This window comes from Python bivittatus, unplaced genomic scaffold (assembly GCF_059951505.1).
Source record: "Python bivittatus isolate LINGU-HERP-01145 unplaced genomic scaffold, Pbiv_v1 ctg000850_np1212, whole genome shotgun sequence".
NCBI lineage: Eukaryota > Metazoa > Chordata > Lepidosauria > Squamata > Pythonidae > Python > Python bivittatus.
The window spans coordinates 63,807,699-63,826,117 of record NW_028277112.1 but is presented as its reverse complement, the minus strand read 5'-3'; the positions used below and the strand labels follow the sequence as shown (position 1 = coordinate 63,826,117).

The window sequence follows — 18,419 nt, the reverse complement described above, 5'->3', positions numbered from 1 at the left end:
GCAGTCCCAACAGAGGAAGAATAAGAAGCACATGAACTTGAAGCTCTTGTGCATTAACAATTCACAATGGTTTATTAAATCCATAGTAGAATAATGTAACTCAAAATGTAAAGCAAACTCTTAATACAAAACACCTAAGAGCTGTTTATTAATAAAGCAATTAATAAAGCAATTTTAGCTATTAAAACAAGGCAGCCTATAAGCAGTGTTTACTCAGAGACAAATGCTGGTAAAAAGCAAATCCAAAGAAAGATGTCTAGCATTTACCTGGGAATATTTATGAAAATAAGACCCTCTATATTTGGAAGCTCAACTTCATGCTGGTCCACTTGAAGTTTGATTTCTTTATGAAGATTCCTGGTATGGCTCATTTTCTGCAGTCCAACTTTTACATAAACTCCTTTGTTGTGCAGCCTAGAAATAAAAGTTGTATTCATTTTATAAAAATGACAAGCTCTGTGTTATATCACTGGCTGTGCTTTGCTTATCGATACAATAGCTTCCTTCTCTGATTTTATGGGAGATTGCTTTCATCATTTAAATAAGTAAGTTCCCTGCAGATCAAGACTGAAATGGAACCGTGCTGCACATTTTTAAAAAATGAACAAGTCTCACCCTCAATCAGGTTGCACAGTAGGATTCTCAAATACCTTTGCTCCTATATGAAGACCAAGTTCATACACTGGAATTTGGAATCAAATCAGACCTTACTAGATGGATGCTCTGAAGTTCAGAGTGACACAATAAATCTCTAAACTGTAGTACCAGAACAGTGATCAGAGAGCAATACGTTGGAAATGGAATTCAAAGTGAAAAGAAGAATAGTTTAATCTTGACATGTTTACTCCGGAGCTATGATGAATGTAGATATGTGGGAACTGTTGAAAAAACAGGGCTCAAGTGTTTTTCTGGAGCTTAAACCAAGAGAATCAAGAATAGCTCAGCCTTCTACTTCATATATTTCAGAAATACTGGAATATTACTCCCTTCAACCCAGCCAGCATGATTATTTGGGATGATGGAAACTGTAGTCTAATGCCTCTGGCAGGCACCAGGTTGAGGGAAGCAGAGGTCAAGCTATCATTAATAGTTGCTACCCAGTGTACTATGTCAAAATTCCATGTTCCCCAAATGGCCAGAAGTTCTGGAGGGCGGCTTCATCTGAATAAAGAATGCAGTGGATGCATTTACATGTGATGTTTGAGTTTATTTCCAAAAACACAACTCACAGTATCCTGTATCATTTTTCTATCATTCCCATGCACAGAAAGCCAGTTAGCTTTATCTAAGTTCTACATAAATTGGTAGAAAATATTACTAAAGAGAGAATTGTCAAAGAGAGCAGTGGGAAAAAAACTGGAGGAAGAACCATTGACATTCTGAAAAGGCAAGTCTTGTCTCACTTTTCTGAGACATGTAGATAGAGATGACCTGACAGTTAGCATATATTTGGATTTTCAAAAAACTTAGACAAAGCCTTCATTAAAGACAACTGAGCAAATTTAGCAGCCATGGAATAAAACACACATCCACTCATGGAACTATAAATGGGAAAAGAGGTAAAAATTGTAGTCTCCTTCAAGCTCAGATGAGCTTAGTACAACCACATAGATCTCTTGGAAAATATGGATGCAATTTTCCATTACAATCTTCTGGGATTGTTTTTTTAAATGTTCCAGTCCAACCCAGAGTCCCAAATTTTCTGATGTTCTTCCATCCAAATAATAACTAGGTCTGACCTTGCTTAGCTGTCTGAGATCAGCCAAGATAGACTAGATAGACATCCAGCTGGCCAACTGAGGCACCAAATAGGCATAGGCATGATCTTCCCATTGGTGAAGTATGAGACATGGTGCTTGCCATGGATAAAGTGTCAGAGTTAGCATAATATCCTGATATCAATTTATAATAATGTCTTTATATTAATTTACACTATGATAAATACCATGTATAGTTCTAGTCAACAGACCTCAAGAAGGGTATTATATGAGCAGAGATAGCCTTGTAACAGATATTCATGCTCTGGTTGATTATTTGCAATGCATTGTACATGGAGCTGCCTTTGAAAATGGCCTGGAAACTTCAGTTAGTTCAGAATAGAGCAGCTAGAATGCTTACTGGGACTGGCCAATATGAACATATTACTCCAGTTCTTTGTCATTTACACTGGTTCCCGGTCCATGCCTGGACCCAATTCAAAGTGCTGCTTTAAACCATTAAAGCCCTAAATGGCTTAGGGCCAGGTTACCTGAAGAAGCATCTTCTCCCATACATACTTCTCCCATGCATGTCCCAGTACATGCATCTAATGAGGCCCTCCTCCAGGTCCCCTCACCAAATGAAGTACAGTCAGCTTCCATAAGGAAGATGGTGCCCACATTAGCATCATTCTGACACCAGGACTTTTAATTGTATATTCATTCTTAGTTTTCAAATGACCACTATGCTGCTGCCTAATTTATATGGTGTTTTATTTTGTATTTCATTTGATTTTATCATATATGCTTTGATTCAGCTTGTATTTTTTAATAAGTTTTATTGTAAACCGCCCAGGGGCTTTGGCTATTGGGCAGTTTAAATTTTTTTTAATAATAATATAATTTTAGCATTGACAAAATCACCATCAGCCAATTGCAGAAGGCAGCTTTACTTGGAACAGCTTACATCCTGTGACAATACCTTTAACACCATCAAACAACATCTGCCTATCCCAGGTCCTTTATCCCAGGTGGATAAAAAAGCCAAATCCAGTCTAAACATCTGGCTGACTGTGCAACCATAATAATAATGGGCAAAAAGAATTTAAATTATTAGGGTGCAAGAACAGCTCATGAAGAAAAGATTGCCACATTAGGTACTTTTTAGCTTAGAGGGGAAGAAAATACAGTAGAGTACATAAAATCATGCATACTGTGGAAAACATCTGAGAGATGTTTTTCTCCCTCACTCCCAGTTTTAGAATTCAGAATCCAGAATGCAGGCAGATTCAAGAGTATTAAAAGAAAGGCATTCCTTGCACAGTTCCTAAACTATAGAATTGATAGCCACTAATTTACATTAATTCAAAATGAACTAGTAATATTCATGGAGAATAGGGATATTAATTGCTAATATTCCTGATGGCATACTGAAGACAGCATGACTTGCATACTAGCTGCAAGAGAACCACAGTGGAAGATGATTATCAACCTCATGTTCCTCTACTTATGGATTTCCCAGATAAATCTGGGATACAGGACAGCCACCTACCAGCATAAATATGTCTTGAACATGGCTTAAATCAGGTGCATAGGTTCAATATACATCACTTATCCTGCCACATAGTTCTTATCTGCACAAAATTTATGGAAAAAGTCACACAAAAATAGATCCTACACCCATCTATTTCCAATGTTGCAAACTAATGTGAGTTAGGTCTTTCTTACTCCACAGAGCAACTCCGAACCCCCATCTAGTCTCCAGCCATATCTAATGTCTTGAAGGAAAGTCAATTAATGCCACAGTTATTATTAGAGGGTAAAAAAAAAAAGTAATTAATCCTCAGCAATATTAATGAGATAAAACATGTTTCTTCTCAATGCATAGGGAGAGAGGTTGTTCCTTTTCTCAAAAATGTCAAATACCTGCTATTGAATTTGTCTGGCTCTTCTTCCCTAGCATGATGGAAACCTAGACTCAGCTCTGCATCAATTCCAAGGCCACAATAATTATTCATCTGTACAATCTGAAAAAAAAAGTAGAAATGAAGTTTCACATTTTGAACTAGACTATTTCTAATTTCTAACAAATACACAGGAACATCTCCATTACAAACTCTTCCAACTTAAAAGAACTATACAACAGATCCCATCAAGTTGGGTTCAGCTCCTAGTTGAATGTACAAATGTTATCTTGACATCTGTTTTTAATAAGACAAATATCTATCTTGACCGGACTAATAAGAACTCGTAGCATTTCCAAGGACAATCCAGTAATATCCTTGATTTTTAGCATCCAGTTTATCTGTTGTTTTCTCCTTTTTCTACATTGCCAAACATTTGTTTTGTTTTAAGTCTATCATCTCCCTGCACAAAGTATGTGAGTTTTCTACAAAATAAAAGCACTGGATCTGGGGGAGAAAGAATTGGACCCCGGCTTATAGCCATGATTCTTCCGAGTGATTTTGGACAAATCAGATTAATATAATCTTCCTTGAGAACCCTCTGAAGAAATATGACACATTTCATATTAAATCCCAAACATTTTTGCTATAACGTATTTCAGAAAGCTACATAAGAAAGCTGGTGATTTCATTTTATGTGGCGGATAATGTAAAGTTTACTGTGCTTATCCTAGAACAGAACAGTTTGCTCCACTGTTGCTTTATTGGTTTACAAAAAGGAACCAAAAGTAAACTGCAATCCATTTTACAAGGATTTTATAAAAATCTTACCAATTTAGTAATTACATTAACCTTAATCAAATATATATCCTAATTACCATTTATCATAACTTTGAAATTTTCTGATTAGGAAAAATATGCAACAAAAGCACCGTAACAAGTACATTTATATGCCTTTCAAAATAAAATCACATTGTTCACAGGGAACCAGAGTATTGGTTATAAATATTTTTTTTAACATAGACTATATTCCATTAACATTGCATTGTCCTTAAAGTAGGAAGTTTCACCATGAGCTGCATATTCATCAGAAAAGAGGAACAGGGAGTGAGAAAGACTAATTATGGTGAGAAAAAGAGGCAAGCAGAAGAGAAACTGAAGAGAAAATGGAGGAGAAGACCATACCTCAGGGACAAGGTGGCGCAGAGAGCTGAAATTCTATCCCAAAATCTGCTTAATAGGAGGCATCTGAGAAGGACACTACAATACAATCAAACTGTCTTCTACTGCTTTAATCTTTAATGATTAGATCATTCAATATATTAATGAGTTTGGGATGTTCAGCTTCTTGCTTTTTTTTTTTTTTTTAACTTTTGTTGTTGTTGTTTCAGGAAGGAAAAATTGAGAAGTACCTTAGGAGGTTCCGGTTCTAATACACCATTTTCTGAGCTTTCCAATGCCTCTTGAGCATCTAAAAGGATGGTCCAGCGATCCATAAGCACATCATCAGCTTCATCTACAGATATCAGAATGGAGTACGGATCTTCGCCACTATAGCCAGCACCCCAGCGCAGGACCCTCCCCAAGTCATTACCTGATCAAAAAGGGCATGTTTTCATTAAAAAAAAAAAAATCTACAAAAGAAAAAGCCTTTACTTTAAATTAACCTGAATTTCAGTATGCCTACCACTCTTTATTTATCTTCCCACCAAAATGACCAATGGTGCGGGCTGCGGGGAGTTGTAGTTCTGCCACATCTACTTTGATTCAAATGCATTTTTAATAATCACTTACAAAAGTAAAATGAGATGTTTGCTGAACTTGCCTTTGGAAACAACTTAATGACATCAGTTTGCTACAGCAGTAACCATTCTAACTTAATTTGCGGGAGGACAGAATCTATGAGCATATGGGGATCTTCATCAATTGCCCTTTTTGTTCCTGAAATCCATAGTTTTAGCCTCACCTGTTCCTAAAGGTAAAATAGCCACAGATGGTTCGGAGCAGATGAGCTTGTGCCTGATCTCTTCCAGGGCACCAAGGACCCATCCAACTGTGCCATCCCCACCGCATACCAGTATTCGGAAATAGGGAATTTGAGAGAACGTATGAAATCTTCAATATAAATATATATAAAAAACAATAAACACAATATTATTATAGGCATAAATGAATTCAAGCATGTATACAGGTTTCTTTAACTCTGTCCAGTAACTAAAACAGAAATAAGTTCATGTGTCTTCTTTTTAATAGACTGAACCTGGAATCCAAAGAACTGGACAAGTTCTATACAGGCAAGGAGAGTTTGGACTTCAGTTAGTCAAACAGCAACCCTTCCTGCTTCAAAAGCAATTTGTAATTTGGCACTGAAAAATCTCACTGGGCTCAAACTCCTGGGAGATGCACAAAGGTAGCTCTGGCCTGAGTGCTTTTGGGATACTGACAAGAGTATGAAGACAGCTCACAGAATGATGAAGAACTATCACTCCATTCTAGAAGATATGGTTGTATTCAACATGCTCTTTTTCATGCCCTAACATACTAGAACCAAAATCCAAAAAACATAAACAAAAATCAACCCACATAACTTTAACTCTCAGCATGCTTGTCCCCAAAGCAAATTTTAGTAGATTAATATACATCTTAATTCTTTTAGCCCAACTTTATATATCTACTGGACAGCCCTGAGCAAATGTTTCAGTTACATAACTCATTTTCCTATTGACATTTTAGCTTGCCTAAAATTAGAGAACAAAGGGATACTGGCATAATTGTTTTTGATCTCAAATCTGATTTTGCAAATGTTTTCAATGCTGAAATATCCTGACAGGTAATGGCAGTTAGTTAGTTCTTTATCATGATCGCTGACCAGAATGTTGAAAGTTAACCAAGTAAACACTTTCTTTTTCAAGTAAAATAAAACACAAACATAAAATTTTAACTACAGTAGATCATTGAGATGATCCAGGTGTGTCAATCTCACAAACATTATAATAAAATTTTGCCACATTCAAGTAAACCTCATTGTGTGGGTCTCATAGGAGCAGCTACATATATATATATAAAATAAAACAGAAATGTTTGGGTACTTCATCAAATAAGGAGTTATGGAATGGGCCCTTGCATCCTTATAGACCCCCTACAGCAGAGCATGGGCTATGGGGCCAATGAGTCCTTCTCAATCTCAAAAGTTGGTAAGTAACTTTTTTTTTATATTTGCCCTCAAAAACAGCTGTTAGGAGGACATTAAAACACACTAAAGTGCTCTTCAGAGTTTGGGAATGGTTATTTGATTTAAATATCTTGCCTGCCTGAAACATGGGGTTCAACTACTCAGAAACACATTCCTGGGTAGGGCAGATTGATCCATTTGGCCTTCAAAACTCTAGTGCATTGCTTGAACACAGGAAGCATTTGATCATGGTAAAGGCAGAAAATGAATGTATTTCTCTCATGGAAATAACATGGAATATAACTTGCTTAAATTTGCATACAATGCTCTGTCATCTGAAATTCTATTTAGCTTTCTTCTACAAATCTGTTAATGGTTGGACAAAACAGAGTTGTGCCTACTAACTTTTTACAATATCACTTTCCAGCTAGTATGTAATATGCATTCAGAATTAAAAGATGACAGATTTCCACATGGCAACAAGAATCAAAGCAAAATAGTTTGCTGGCTGTTTGAAGAAAAAACCTCACCGCCAATAGATAATGCAAAATTGAAAGAAGGAAAAAAAGTACTCAAACCACTCTAAAAATAATTCCATCCTTCTACTTACGGGGGGGGGGGGGGAGCCCTACAGAGTATGTGGGTGTATTTCATACAGCTTTAGAAGAAAAAACCTGCAATGCTTCATTTTCAAGAGTAAATACTTTATCAAAATTTACTTATGTAAATAGGAAAAAAAATCCATATAATGAACGTTCAGTCTATTTTCCAATAAAGGGCAAGTGCTTAGAGTTTCCAGCGTTCTCTCTTTTTCATTCTTTACATCACTGTGTCTTTGACAAATTAGCTTCTTTTCTTTTGAATAGCTGTTGCCAAATCCCAATGTAAAAATAGAAATGGCATTTATTCAACTCACCCCTACAGTTTTAATAAGTGACTTTAAAGCCTATTGAAAGGAGTGCAAAGATGTATTATTTGACAGTAGGGTTAAACATCTCTTCCTTCTTTTATTGAACCTTTTGGCATTAATATTGTCCAAGCTCAGCCACATTGCTATTCACACTGTGATGCTTCCTAATTACTGCACTAAAAGCTTTTGAAAGAAGTGGCGACTTTCCAAAGTCTTTCCGGATAGTTAACCCAAGGCTTCGGATCTGCATTTTGCTAACAGCAGCTTTGCACTCCAATTCAAGTAACTTTCCAAATTAGACAGATGATAAGGCCTCAGAAACTTCTGGTCGAAGAAAGAATCAGGAAATCCTAACACAGCAGCTGCAAAACCTTAGATGTACCTCGGCAACACTATCTTCTCATCCATATTGAAACGATACAAGATCACCTAGTTAACGGAGGTTACAGATTTTCAAACTCCTGAGCCAATACGCAGTGCCAAATTTAACACAAAAAGTCAAGGAACAAAAGGAGTTGAGATGAGGAAATGCTATCCTCTAATTTCTTCCCCAATGAGTTTGGGCAAACTAAAAATGTCTCTTGAGTAATTTCCCATCTGACCATTGCTTAGGGCTTCAGCAGCTTTGGAAGCCCAAGAGCAGAAGAAAAGAAAGAAGAAGATGAAGAGCAAAGAAATAATTTCATTCAAAACAAGTAACATGTGAAATAGGAAAGATGTACAGATCAGAAACAGTATGTTACCCAGGCAGCGGACCTCCATTTGTTAGTTCAAAGATTTGATGAGGATTCAACAGTTTTCGAAAACTGTACAGCAAATTTCGACCTTTAAGACCTCCACTTTTGGGATTCACAAATACAAGCAAAGGACAGCAGTTCTGAGGAAGCTTATTTTCCTAAAAAATGGAAGGAAAAGTGATTAAAAAATACAGCATTTGGAACCAGTAAGATAAACTTCCAAATTACACAATGACACTTAAGAAAGAAAGGGGGGAGGGGGGAAGGAAACCAAATGTTCCTAACAATCTCAGGGTACTTATTAAGAACTTCTCTTTTGAATGGTTTTAGGGAGGTGTTGGTCATGCATTTAAAAGGGCCAAAGATGAACAATACATTTGTGCAACATTTTCATTTTGATTATAAGAAGGGAAAGGAACTTCTACTCAAACAATTTCTCAAGTTGGTTTAAGTTTATTTGTTCAATGAACATAATGATGACAAACATTACACATGGTAATTCTGCCTTTTATAAACATACAAATGTATGTTAGTCTAAAAGACATTCTGTGCTGTAACATCTGTAAATCCTATTCTTTTTTCTACTGGCTTTAGCATTAAGAACCATTCAAATGGAAGTAAGAGCTATTCAACAATTTAACAAGTTCAACTCATTTAAACGTTTAAACTGCTTCACAAGGATTTCCCCAGCAATATATTGCAATCTTACACCAAAAATCAAATAGAACACCATTGCATGCAACAAAGTATCCTGATCATACCACTGCTTATGCCCCAGTGAGGTGGCAACACCTAACCAACCTTGGGTAACTTTAAAAAGCCAACCAGGATTGGATAAGGTTAGTAACTACACAGAAGAACGCTGTGAATTCCCAAGGCTGGAGGCGAGACAGGGAAGTAAAATAAATATCTCAGAAAAAGATAATGGCAAATGTCCTTCATAGTGTTGCCAAGAAACTGTATGGTCATGTCTATGAAATCATCAGGAGCTGAGCCCCACTCAAAGGAAGTTTTGTTTTTGTTGCTTACACCTAACTTCCAGTAAGGATGAGCATGACTGATTGTCCCAGACCAATAAAACACAAATATAAAACTTAAAAGTACTTGGTATGGCAAGCCTGAAACTATTAGTAATAAAAAGGATACCAACTGACTTCTGCAAGCCATAGCTATCGCTAAGAACCCAGTAACTTTAATGCACTGAGTTAACCACAGTAAAATACCTGGAAGAGCAGCTGGTAGCCATGGCCAAGAAGGTCTTTGTGCACATGTATCTTGCACACCAACTGTGTCCCTGCTTAGATTGGGAGGCTTTGTTCACAATCGCTTGTACCCTGGTCACCTCCAGTTTGGACTACTGCAGCATGCTGTATGTGGAGCTACCTTTGAAAGCTACCCAGCTGTCATTGGTCCAGAATGCAGCAACATGAGTAGTTATGAGCACCTCAGTGCACTCATGTAACACCACTATTTTGGGAGCTGTGTTGGCTCATCGATGCAGTTCAAGTTGCTGATTATCACCTATAAAGCCCTTCAGGGCACAGGGCCAGGTTATTTGCAGGACTGCTCATCTCCAATTGTCTCTATGAGATCTGGCAGAAACAATGACACCTGGTGGGACCTGGTGGTGTTTTCTCTGTCACAGCACCTGCTTTATGGAACATTATTCCCTCTGAGGTTCAAATGGTCCTGACCCTTCTGGCCCTCCATAAAGCCCTGAAAATATGGCTCTTCCCCTGGGCACTGAGCCAGAGAGTGAGATGAACCCATCCAGAATGAAAGCGTTCTGAATGGTCTATACAGTGGCTGGTCTCAATTATTCTGTTAGAGTTTTATTTTGTTATTTTATTATTCTCTTTCCAGATCTAGGTGTCAGTTGCACTGTCTTTATTTCTTTGTTTTTTATGCTTCTATCCAACTGTAAGCCACCCAGAGTTGCTTTTGCAAGCTGGACATCCATATAAATCAAACTAACATAAAACAAACAAATATATATTGAACCATCTCTGCTACATGCACTCCATATTGAACAAATCTTATTTTGCAACCTGAATCAAAGGTAAGGCATTGATTGTTCTAGGCAGCTGCTTAAACACAGGAACAGTTTGCCTTTATCCCCAAAGACTATTTTTCGTTGGCTTAGGCAAAATGGAAAACAGCGGTGATGAGCAGTTTATTATAGAGAGAATGAATGGATTAATATTGTCAACACGGATCATTCTTTTCCTCCTGCAGCTCTAATTACATCTGGCTCTGGTAGAGGTTTCTTTCTGATACCATGATTTATACTGATCACGGGTCTGAGCTTCCAAATGAAAAGATAAACTATGATGTAGAGTAGCTTCTATTTCTTAACTTCCTATCAATTCAACACTCCAGCCTTTAGGTGGAGGTCCTTTCAGAGACAGAGAATCAGTGCTCATTATGGTTTATTCTACTTTAACAGTCAATCACAAGAACCAATTACTTACCTACAATGGAATTCTTTGAGTGGACTTCTGTGAATTCACCAGTGGGTTTCTGACTTGTGCAAAGTCCATTCAGAATCTGCTATAGTGTATGGCATGTCTTGCCTGGAGTCTTGTCCTCCATTCATACCATGAATGATTAGCTGTATCTCATGCTAAATCCCCTTAATTCCTGAGACCAACATAGCAGATCCTGAACGGAATACTGAAGTCACCCAGCACCAGGCAGGGAAGAAGGGAAGTATGTATGAATACACAAATTACTGCTCTAAGAACTTCAGTTACAGGCAGGTAACCAGTTCTTCATTCTGTTCTGTATTTCATACAATGGGTGAGTAGCTAAGCTTATTACCTGGAGGAGGGACCAGTTCTCATAAGGTGAGCTAAGAAAGGATTGCTGTTCCAAAGGCTGCTTCCCTCTGAGAATGGAGGCCCAGGTGATAATGCTGAACAAATGTGGAAGGTGGGCCCCCAAACAGCTGTCCAGCATCATTTGGGTGGAGGAATTCCATGTAGAAAGGCAGCCCTTATAAAGTGGTCCTGGATTCCAAGATTACAACAGCCTATTGCATGATCTTTCCTAAGGCACAAAAACCTAAGACCATGTTTCTCCAAGAGGAGATATTTACTACCACTATGCTCACACTTGCAGAACAGTGGAGCCAAATGGCAAAAGGATGATGACTTGTATTCTAAAATAAGGAAAGGACTCCAAAATACAGGGAGTCTCACTTAATAACCACTCATTCAGTGACCGTTCAAATTTACAACAGCACTGAATAAATGGTACTTACCACCAGTCCTTGAAGTTCCGGCCATTGCAGCACCCCCACGGTCACATGATCACAATTCAGGCACTTGGTAATCGGCCTGGATTTCTAACCATCACAGCATCCCAGAGTCATGTGATCGTGATTTGCGACCTTCCCTGCTGGCTTCCCACATGCAAAGCTGGCAGGAAGTTGGAAGTCGCGGTCACATGAGGTTCTTGCTTAATGACCCACAGTGATTCACTTAATGATGGCAACCAGGGTCTGCCAGAACTGATGTCGCTAAACAGTGCAGTCACGTAACATCACATTTTATGAACACGTTGCTTAGCAATGGAAATTCCAGTCCCAATTACCATAGTTAAGTGAGGACTACCTGTAACAGATGAACTATGAGAATGAAAGTGCTATTGCTGTGGTGGTATAAAATTAATTGAGGGGAGATCAGCAGAAGTCATGGTTCACACAGAGTGGAAAGCGTGTGTAAGCTCTTCTGAACAGCCTCTTCACTGGCATACAGCCCATGTCCAAATCACAAAGACCACAATGGAGAATGATAGTTGCTTTTTTGGTTACCCTTTATTATTTCAATGTGTTCTCATTTTATTTTATTATCTTGTGGACATCTCGGCTGTAGATATTCTTATGGGTCTGAGACTGAATATGGCTATTCAGTTAGGTTTTGCTCTAAAGCCTGTCTGGTGGCTGAGAATTCTGGAAGCTGCAGCCCCAACATCTGAAGGATTCCATGTTGGGAAAGTCACACCCTTCGATAGTAGATAGTAGTAACAGGGCCTGTACAAGACATTTATTAAACTTTGGGAATTATCTGAGCCTCTTTCTAATGCAGATCAAATCTCTGGGGTTTTCTGAAAGGACAATGTGTACCACATCTTCCCTTCCCTTCATCTCTCCTCCCATCTTCATGTAAAAAGTCAAGGGCAATTCAGCATTGGGACCAAATTGTTAGGCTCCAATAGCAAGGAGCAGGGAGGCCAAAAATGTCATCTGTAGCGGTAATGGCAATTTCTGCCCCATTTTTGGAGAAGTGGACCAGAAAGGAGTGGATGATAAGGCTCTCCCCACCACTGGGGAGGCATTGGGCAGAGATTGGGGTTACACTATACTAAACTTCAGGGGTCTCCCCAAAGTACTGAACAGAGATTTGGAGGGTGGTTCCAGCCACCTAATCCTTCTCCATTGCACAACAGCAGAGCCCCTCACCTGCACACCCTTACATAGGATTATGAATCTTCCATGACAGCCATGTGGAATTTAATTTACAAAGACCCCTACAAGTCTTTGTGAGCAAGCTCCTTGTTAACAAACTGGCAGCAACCCCTGCCTTTATACTTATTTTATTTTTGTAGTAAATACAAATGCACAAAGGATTGGAAGAACCCACAGGCTTACAACAAACTATTTCAATAAGAAATATTACTAATCTGATTTGTACTTTTCTTAAATGATAATGTACTAGAATAACTCTCTCTTTTTATTGTGGGATACTTGGCAAGGCTACTCTTTCATCTATTTTGTTCCATGTTTTACAGTAGAAAACTGTGGCCAATTTCAAACAATTACTGTATGGCTGTGTAAATCTGGCTTCATAAGTACAATAAACCTGCATTGTTCCCTTTTCCCCTCCTCTGGCAAAGCTGGAAGAAGACTGGAAGTTTCCACTTCTATTTTAGATTAACCACAAGTTTCCACACAGTTTGTGATTCAACGTAATTATGGTTACTTGAAACAAAGCAGCTTCACAATCCACAGTGCTGACGTGTTTCTACTACCATAGTTCAGATCAATCACAGGTTTTTTCCTCATTTTTGGATGGCACAGCAAGCTCTCATTAATCTAAAGTGGAACCAAACATTTCTGAACTTCTTGCAACTAATCTGGAGAAAAAGGGGAACAGTGCACAAACCCCAGGCCCACTGTAGTTTGTTTCTTAAACTTTAAACTATTAAACAGGTTGGACCTGAACCAGCTTATATGAATGCTCATCTTGCTTTTTTCTTTACGTAAAAATGTATATATAGAAATAAACAAGTGCAGTGTAGGAAATTCCTCACTCTGTCTATTTAATTCTGCATCTCTCTCTTCCCTTGTCTCAAATTCCTAAGGAAAATTAATCACTAAGGAGAGCAACATATAAACAATAAATAGACAAAAGGACTCCTCTGCAATGTATGAGTGCAATTTTCTCCAAACTTTTTCTGCCTGGGGAAGTCAGGGTACTCTTCTAGGAAAAGCATTATGCACCAAGTGTTTATTTGGGTAGAAATAAACCTCTGCCCACTTCTTTTAATTTGGAAGTAAAAACAAACTTTTCGAAATCTGAATATGTGCAGGAAACCTTGCAAAACAAGGGTTAAGTAATCATTGTTGGCACACTCTCACTGAATAGTTTAAATTAAGGTGAGTATTTTTCAAAGGCTTCACTATAAGTCATTGATCTTTGCAACTGCACCTGTTGTTTAATGTGCAATTCTGAAAGCTCTTATCTAGAATTCAAGTTCTATTGCAAATCATAAGAAACAAAGGATTCATTCAGACTTGGTAAATAAGCAGTAGTAGTAGCTATAGTAGGTTAGGAGCTATTGCCTCTGGATGTAATCTCACAATACTTGGGAGTGTCAGTGGGTACAGACAATAGAAATCAAGGAGTGGATGGGGAGAAATTCAGCCAGATAAGAATCCATGTGATTAGTCTGACTCATATAAGAAATATTAAAACATTCCTAAATGTCATAGGATACACTTCCCATGAAATGAGATCTCATGCTGCTACTGTATAAGAAAATGTGACCACCATTCATTTTTATATTTTCAAGAAATTTAAGCTTCCCAGAGTAGCTCAGAAATTCTGTTTGAACTTGCATGACAGATTTCAGTACTATATTCAACAATACACAGAATCATTTGCAAAGGTAAATTAACCCACTGTTATACTCTCTGATATAGCTAATGTTCTTATTTAAACCACACTGGAACTGTCCTTCAAGCATGTAAATGGCAAAACTGTTTTTCTTTTAAGTAGAACCAAAATAGTTTATTATTTTAAATGCCCAAATCAAACACAACTGTTCTTTGTTTATAACCACACATTCCCTAGTTGACACTAAACTCTTCCATACCACTATTCGTTAATTGTTCACATTCTCTGTGCGACCAGAGTGAAATAGCAAAGTAGTGCTGAATTTAATTTAACTTACATTGAATTACTATAAAAATGAGAACACTTTCATTTAACTAAGAAAACTTTACTTTGATTATTAGAGTATATTTGTATCTCCTCTATGCCAGAGAGCACATATTTAATTAATGCCATTTATACTGAGCAAATGTTTGAACATTCCTTATTTAAAGGATGTCAGTTGAGTTGCACTTTAAGGAACAACTCAATTGTGTAAAATATTCAGTCAGCAATATGCAATGTGTAATTTCCTTTATACTAATTAATATATTTCTCTTATGCTAATTAATTCACTTTGCAATTATCGCAGGGTCTCCAATCCAGTTCAAAAGTTACATAAAGTTAGTAGAAGAGGTCATCCACCAGTTTGAGATAAAGGATCATCAATAACTATCTCCACTCAAGACCAAATGGGGGACATGGTGGAAGTTTTAAGCCAGTACCTGGGGCTGTCAGGATTTGGATAGGGAATAAAAGAGACAAATAGACTGACAGTTCATTAAGAAGTCTTGTTGTTGTTGTTAGGTCATTAAGTCATGTCCAACTCTTTGTGACCCCATGAACCATATCGCGCCAGGCCTTCCTGTCCTTCACTGCCTCCCTGAGTTTGCTCAGTTTCATGCTCATTGCTTCAGTGATGCTATCTAACCATCTCATCCTCTGCTGTCCCCTTCTCCTTTTGCCTTCAATCTTTCCCAGCATCAGGGACTGTTCCAAAGAGTCCTTCCTTTGCATTAGGTGACCAAAGTATTTGAGCTTGAGCTTCATTATCAATCCTTCCAATGAGCAGTCAGGGTTGATTTCCTTTAAGATTGACTGGTTTGACCTCCTAGCAGTCCAGGGGACTCTTAAGAGTCTTCTCCAGCACCACAGCTCAAAGGCATCAATTCTTCGGCGCTCAGCCTTCTTTATGGTCCAGCTCTCACAGCCATACATTGCTACTGGGAAAACCATAGCTTTGATTATGCAGATCTTTGTCGGCAAGGTGATGTCTCTGCTTTTTAATATGCTGTCTAGGTTTGCCATAGCTTTCCTCCCAAGGAGCAAGCGTCTTTTAATTTCATGGCTGCAGTCTCCGTCTGCGGTGATCTTGGAGCCCAAATACATGAAGTCTGTTACTGCTTCCATTTCTACCCCTTCTATTTGCCAGGAACTGATGGGTCCAGATGCCATGATCTTACTTTTTTTAGTGTTGAGTTTCAAGCCAACTTTTGCACTCTCCTCTTTCACCTTCATCAAGAGGCTCTTTAGTTCTTCTTCACTTTCTGCCATTAGGGAGGTATCGTCTGCATATCTGAGGTTGTTGATGTTTCTCCCTGCAATCTTAATTCCAGCTTGTGATTCTTCCAGCCTGGCATTTCTCATGATGTACTCTGCATATAAGTTAAATAAGCAGGGTGACAGTATACAGCCTTGTCGTACTCCTTTCCCTATTTTGAACCAATCGGTTGTTCCGTGACCGGTTCTAACTGTTGCTTCTTGGCCCGCATACAGATTTCTCAGGAGACAGGTAAGGTGGTCTGGTACCCCCATCTCTTTAAGAATTTGCCACAGTTTGTTGTGATCCACACAATCAAAGGCTTTTGCACAGTCAATGAAGCAGAAGTAGATGTTTTTCTGGAACTCTCGTGCTTTCTCCATGATCCAGCGAATGCTGGCAATTTGATCTCTAGCTCCTCTGCCTATTCGAAACCCAGCTTGTACCTCTGGTAGTTCTCAGTTCACATACTGCTGAAGCCTAGCTTGTAGGATTTTGAGCATAACCTTGCTAGCATGTGAAATGAGTGCAATTGTGCGATAGTTTGAGCATTCTTTGGCATTGCCCTTCTTTGGAATTGGAACGTAAACTGACCTTTTCCAATCCCGTGGCCACTGTTGCATTTTCCAAACTTGCTGGCATATTGAGTACAGCACTTTAACAGCATCATCTTTTAGTATTTTAAATAACTCAGCTGGAATACTGTCATCTCCACTAGCTTTGTTGTTAGTAATGCTTCCTAAGGCCCACTTGACTTCACTCTCTAGGGTGTCCGGCTCAAGATCAATGATCACACCAGTATGGACATCAGGGACATTAAGATCTTTCTTGTATAGTTCTTCTGTGTATTCTTGCCACCTCTTCTTAATCGCTTCTGTTAAGTCCCTGCCTTTTTTGTCCTTTATCATGCCCATCTTTGCACTAAACGTTCCTTTGATATCTCCAATTTTCTTGAAGAGATCTCTAGCCTTCCCCATTCTATTGTTTTCCTCAATTTCTTTGCATTGTTCATTTAAGAAGGTCTTCTTATCTCTCCTTGCTATTCTCTGGAAATCTGCATTCAGTTGCTTATATCTTTCCCTTTCAGCTTTGCTTTTCGCATTCCTTCTTTCCACAGCTATTTGTAAAGCCTCATCAGACAGCCATTTTGCTTTCTTGCATTTCTTTTTCTTTGGGATGGTTTTAGTTGCTGCCTCCTATGCAGTGTTACAGACCTCCATCCATAGTTCTTCAGGCACTCTGTCTACCAAATCTAATCCCCTAAATCTATTCATCACCTTTACTGTGTACTCACAAGGAATATGATCTAAGTCATACCTGAGTAGTCTACTGGTTTTCCCTACGTTCTTCAATTTAAGCCTAAATTTTGCAGTAAGAAGCTCATGATCTGAGCCATAGTCAGCTCCTGGTCTTGTTTTTGCTCTCTGTATAGAGCTTCTCCATCTTTGGCTGCAAAGTATATAATCAATCTGGTTTCGATATTGACCATCTGGTGATGTCCATGTGTAGAGTCATCTCTTGTGTTGTTGGAAAAGAGTGTTTGCTATGACTAGCTTGTTCTCTTGACAGAATTCTATTAGCCTTTGCCCTGCTTCATTTTGTACTCCAAGGCCAAACTTGCCTGTTATTCCGATTACTCCTTGACTTCCTACTTTAGCATTCCAATCTCCTATGATGAAAAAGACATCTTTTTTTTGGTGCTAGTTCTAGAAGGTGTTGTAGGTCTTCATAGAACCGGTCAACCTCAGCTTCTTCGGCATCAGTGGTTGGGGCATAGACTTGGATTACTGTGATGTTGAATGGTTTGCCTTGGATTCGCACTGAGATTATGTCGTTTTTGAGGTTGTACCCCATTACTGCCTTTCCCACTCTCTTATTGACTATGAGTGCTACTCCATTTCTTCTAAGGGTTTCTTGCCCACAGTAGTAGATATAATGGTCACCTGAATTAAATTCACCCATTCCCGTCCATTTCAATTCGCTGATTCCCAAGATGTCGATGTTCAATCTTTTCATCTCATGTTTGACCACATCCAGCTTGCCTTGGTTCATAGATCTTACATTCCAGGTACCTATACAATATTGTTCTTTACAGCATTGGACCTTCTTTTCGCTTCCAGATATATCCACAGCTGAACGTCTTTTCGGCTTTGGCCCAGCCGCTTCACTCTTTCTGGAGCTACTTGGAATTGCCCTCCGCTCTTCCCCAGTAGCATATTGGACACCTTCCAACCTGAGGGGCTCATCTTCCGGCATCATATCTTTTAGCCTTTTGACATTGTCCATGGGGTTTTCTTGGCAAGG

The 18,419-nt window shown here is 38.6% G+C and overlaps 1 protein-coding gene across 1 annotated transcript in view; it reads right to left on the bottom strand.

Moving 5' to 3' along the window:
• DGKQ (diacylglycerol kinase theta) overlaps positions 1-18,419 on the bottom strand; it is a 101,475-nt gene that overhangs the window by 16,503 nt on the left and 66,553 nt on the right. Inside the window, exons 16-20 of the mRNA XM_088130186.1 lie at positions 8,427-8,578; positions 5,568-5,716; positions 5,014-5,195; positions 3,624-3,724; positions 268-414 (exon numbers count right to left, since the gene is read on the bottom strand). Coding sequence (XP_087986312.1) covers positions 268-414; positions 3,624-3,724; positions 5,014-5,195; positions 5,568-5,716; positions 8,427-8,578 — 731 coding nt within the window. The remainder of the gene's footprint in view (positions 1-267; positions 415-3,623; positions 3,725-5,013; positions 5,196-5,567; positions 5,717-8,426; positions 8,579-18,419) is intronic.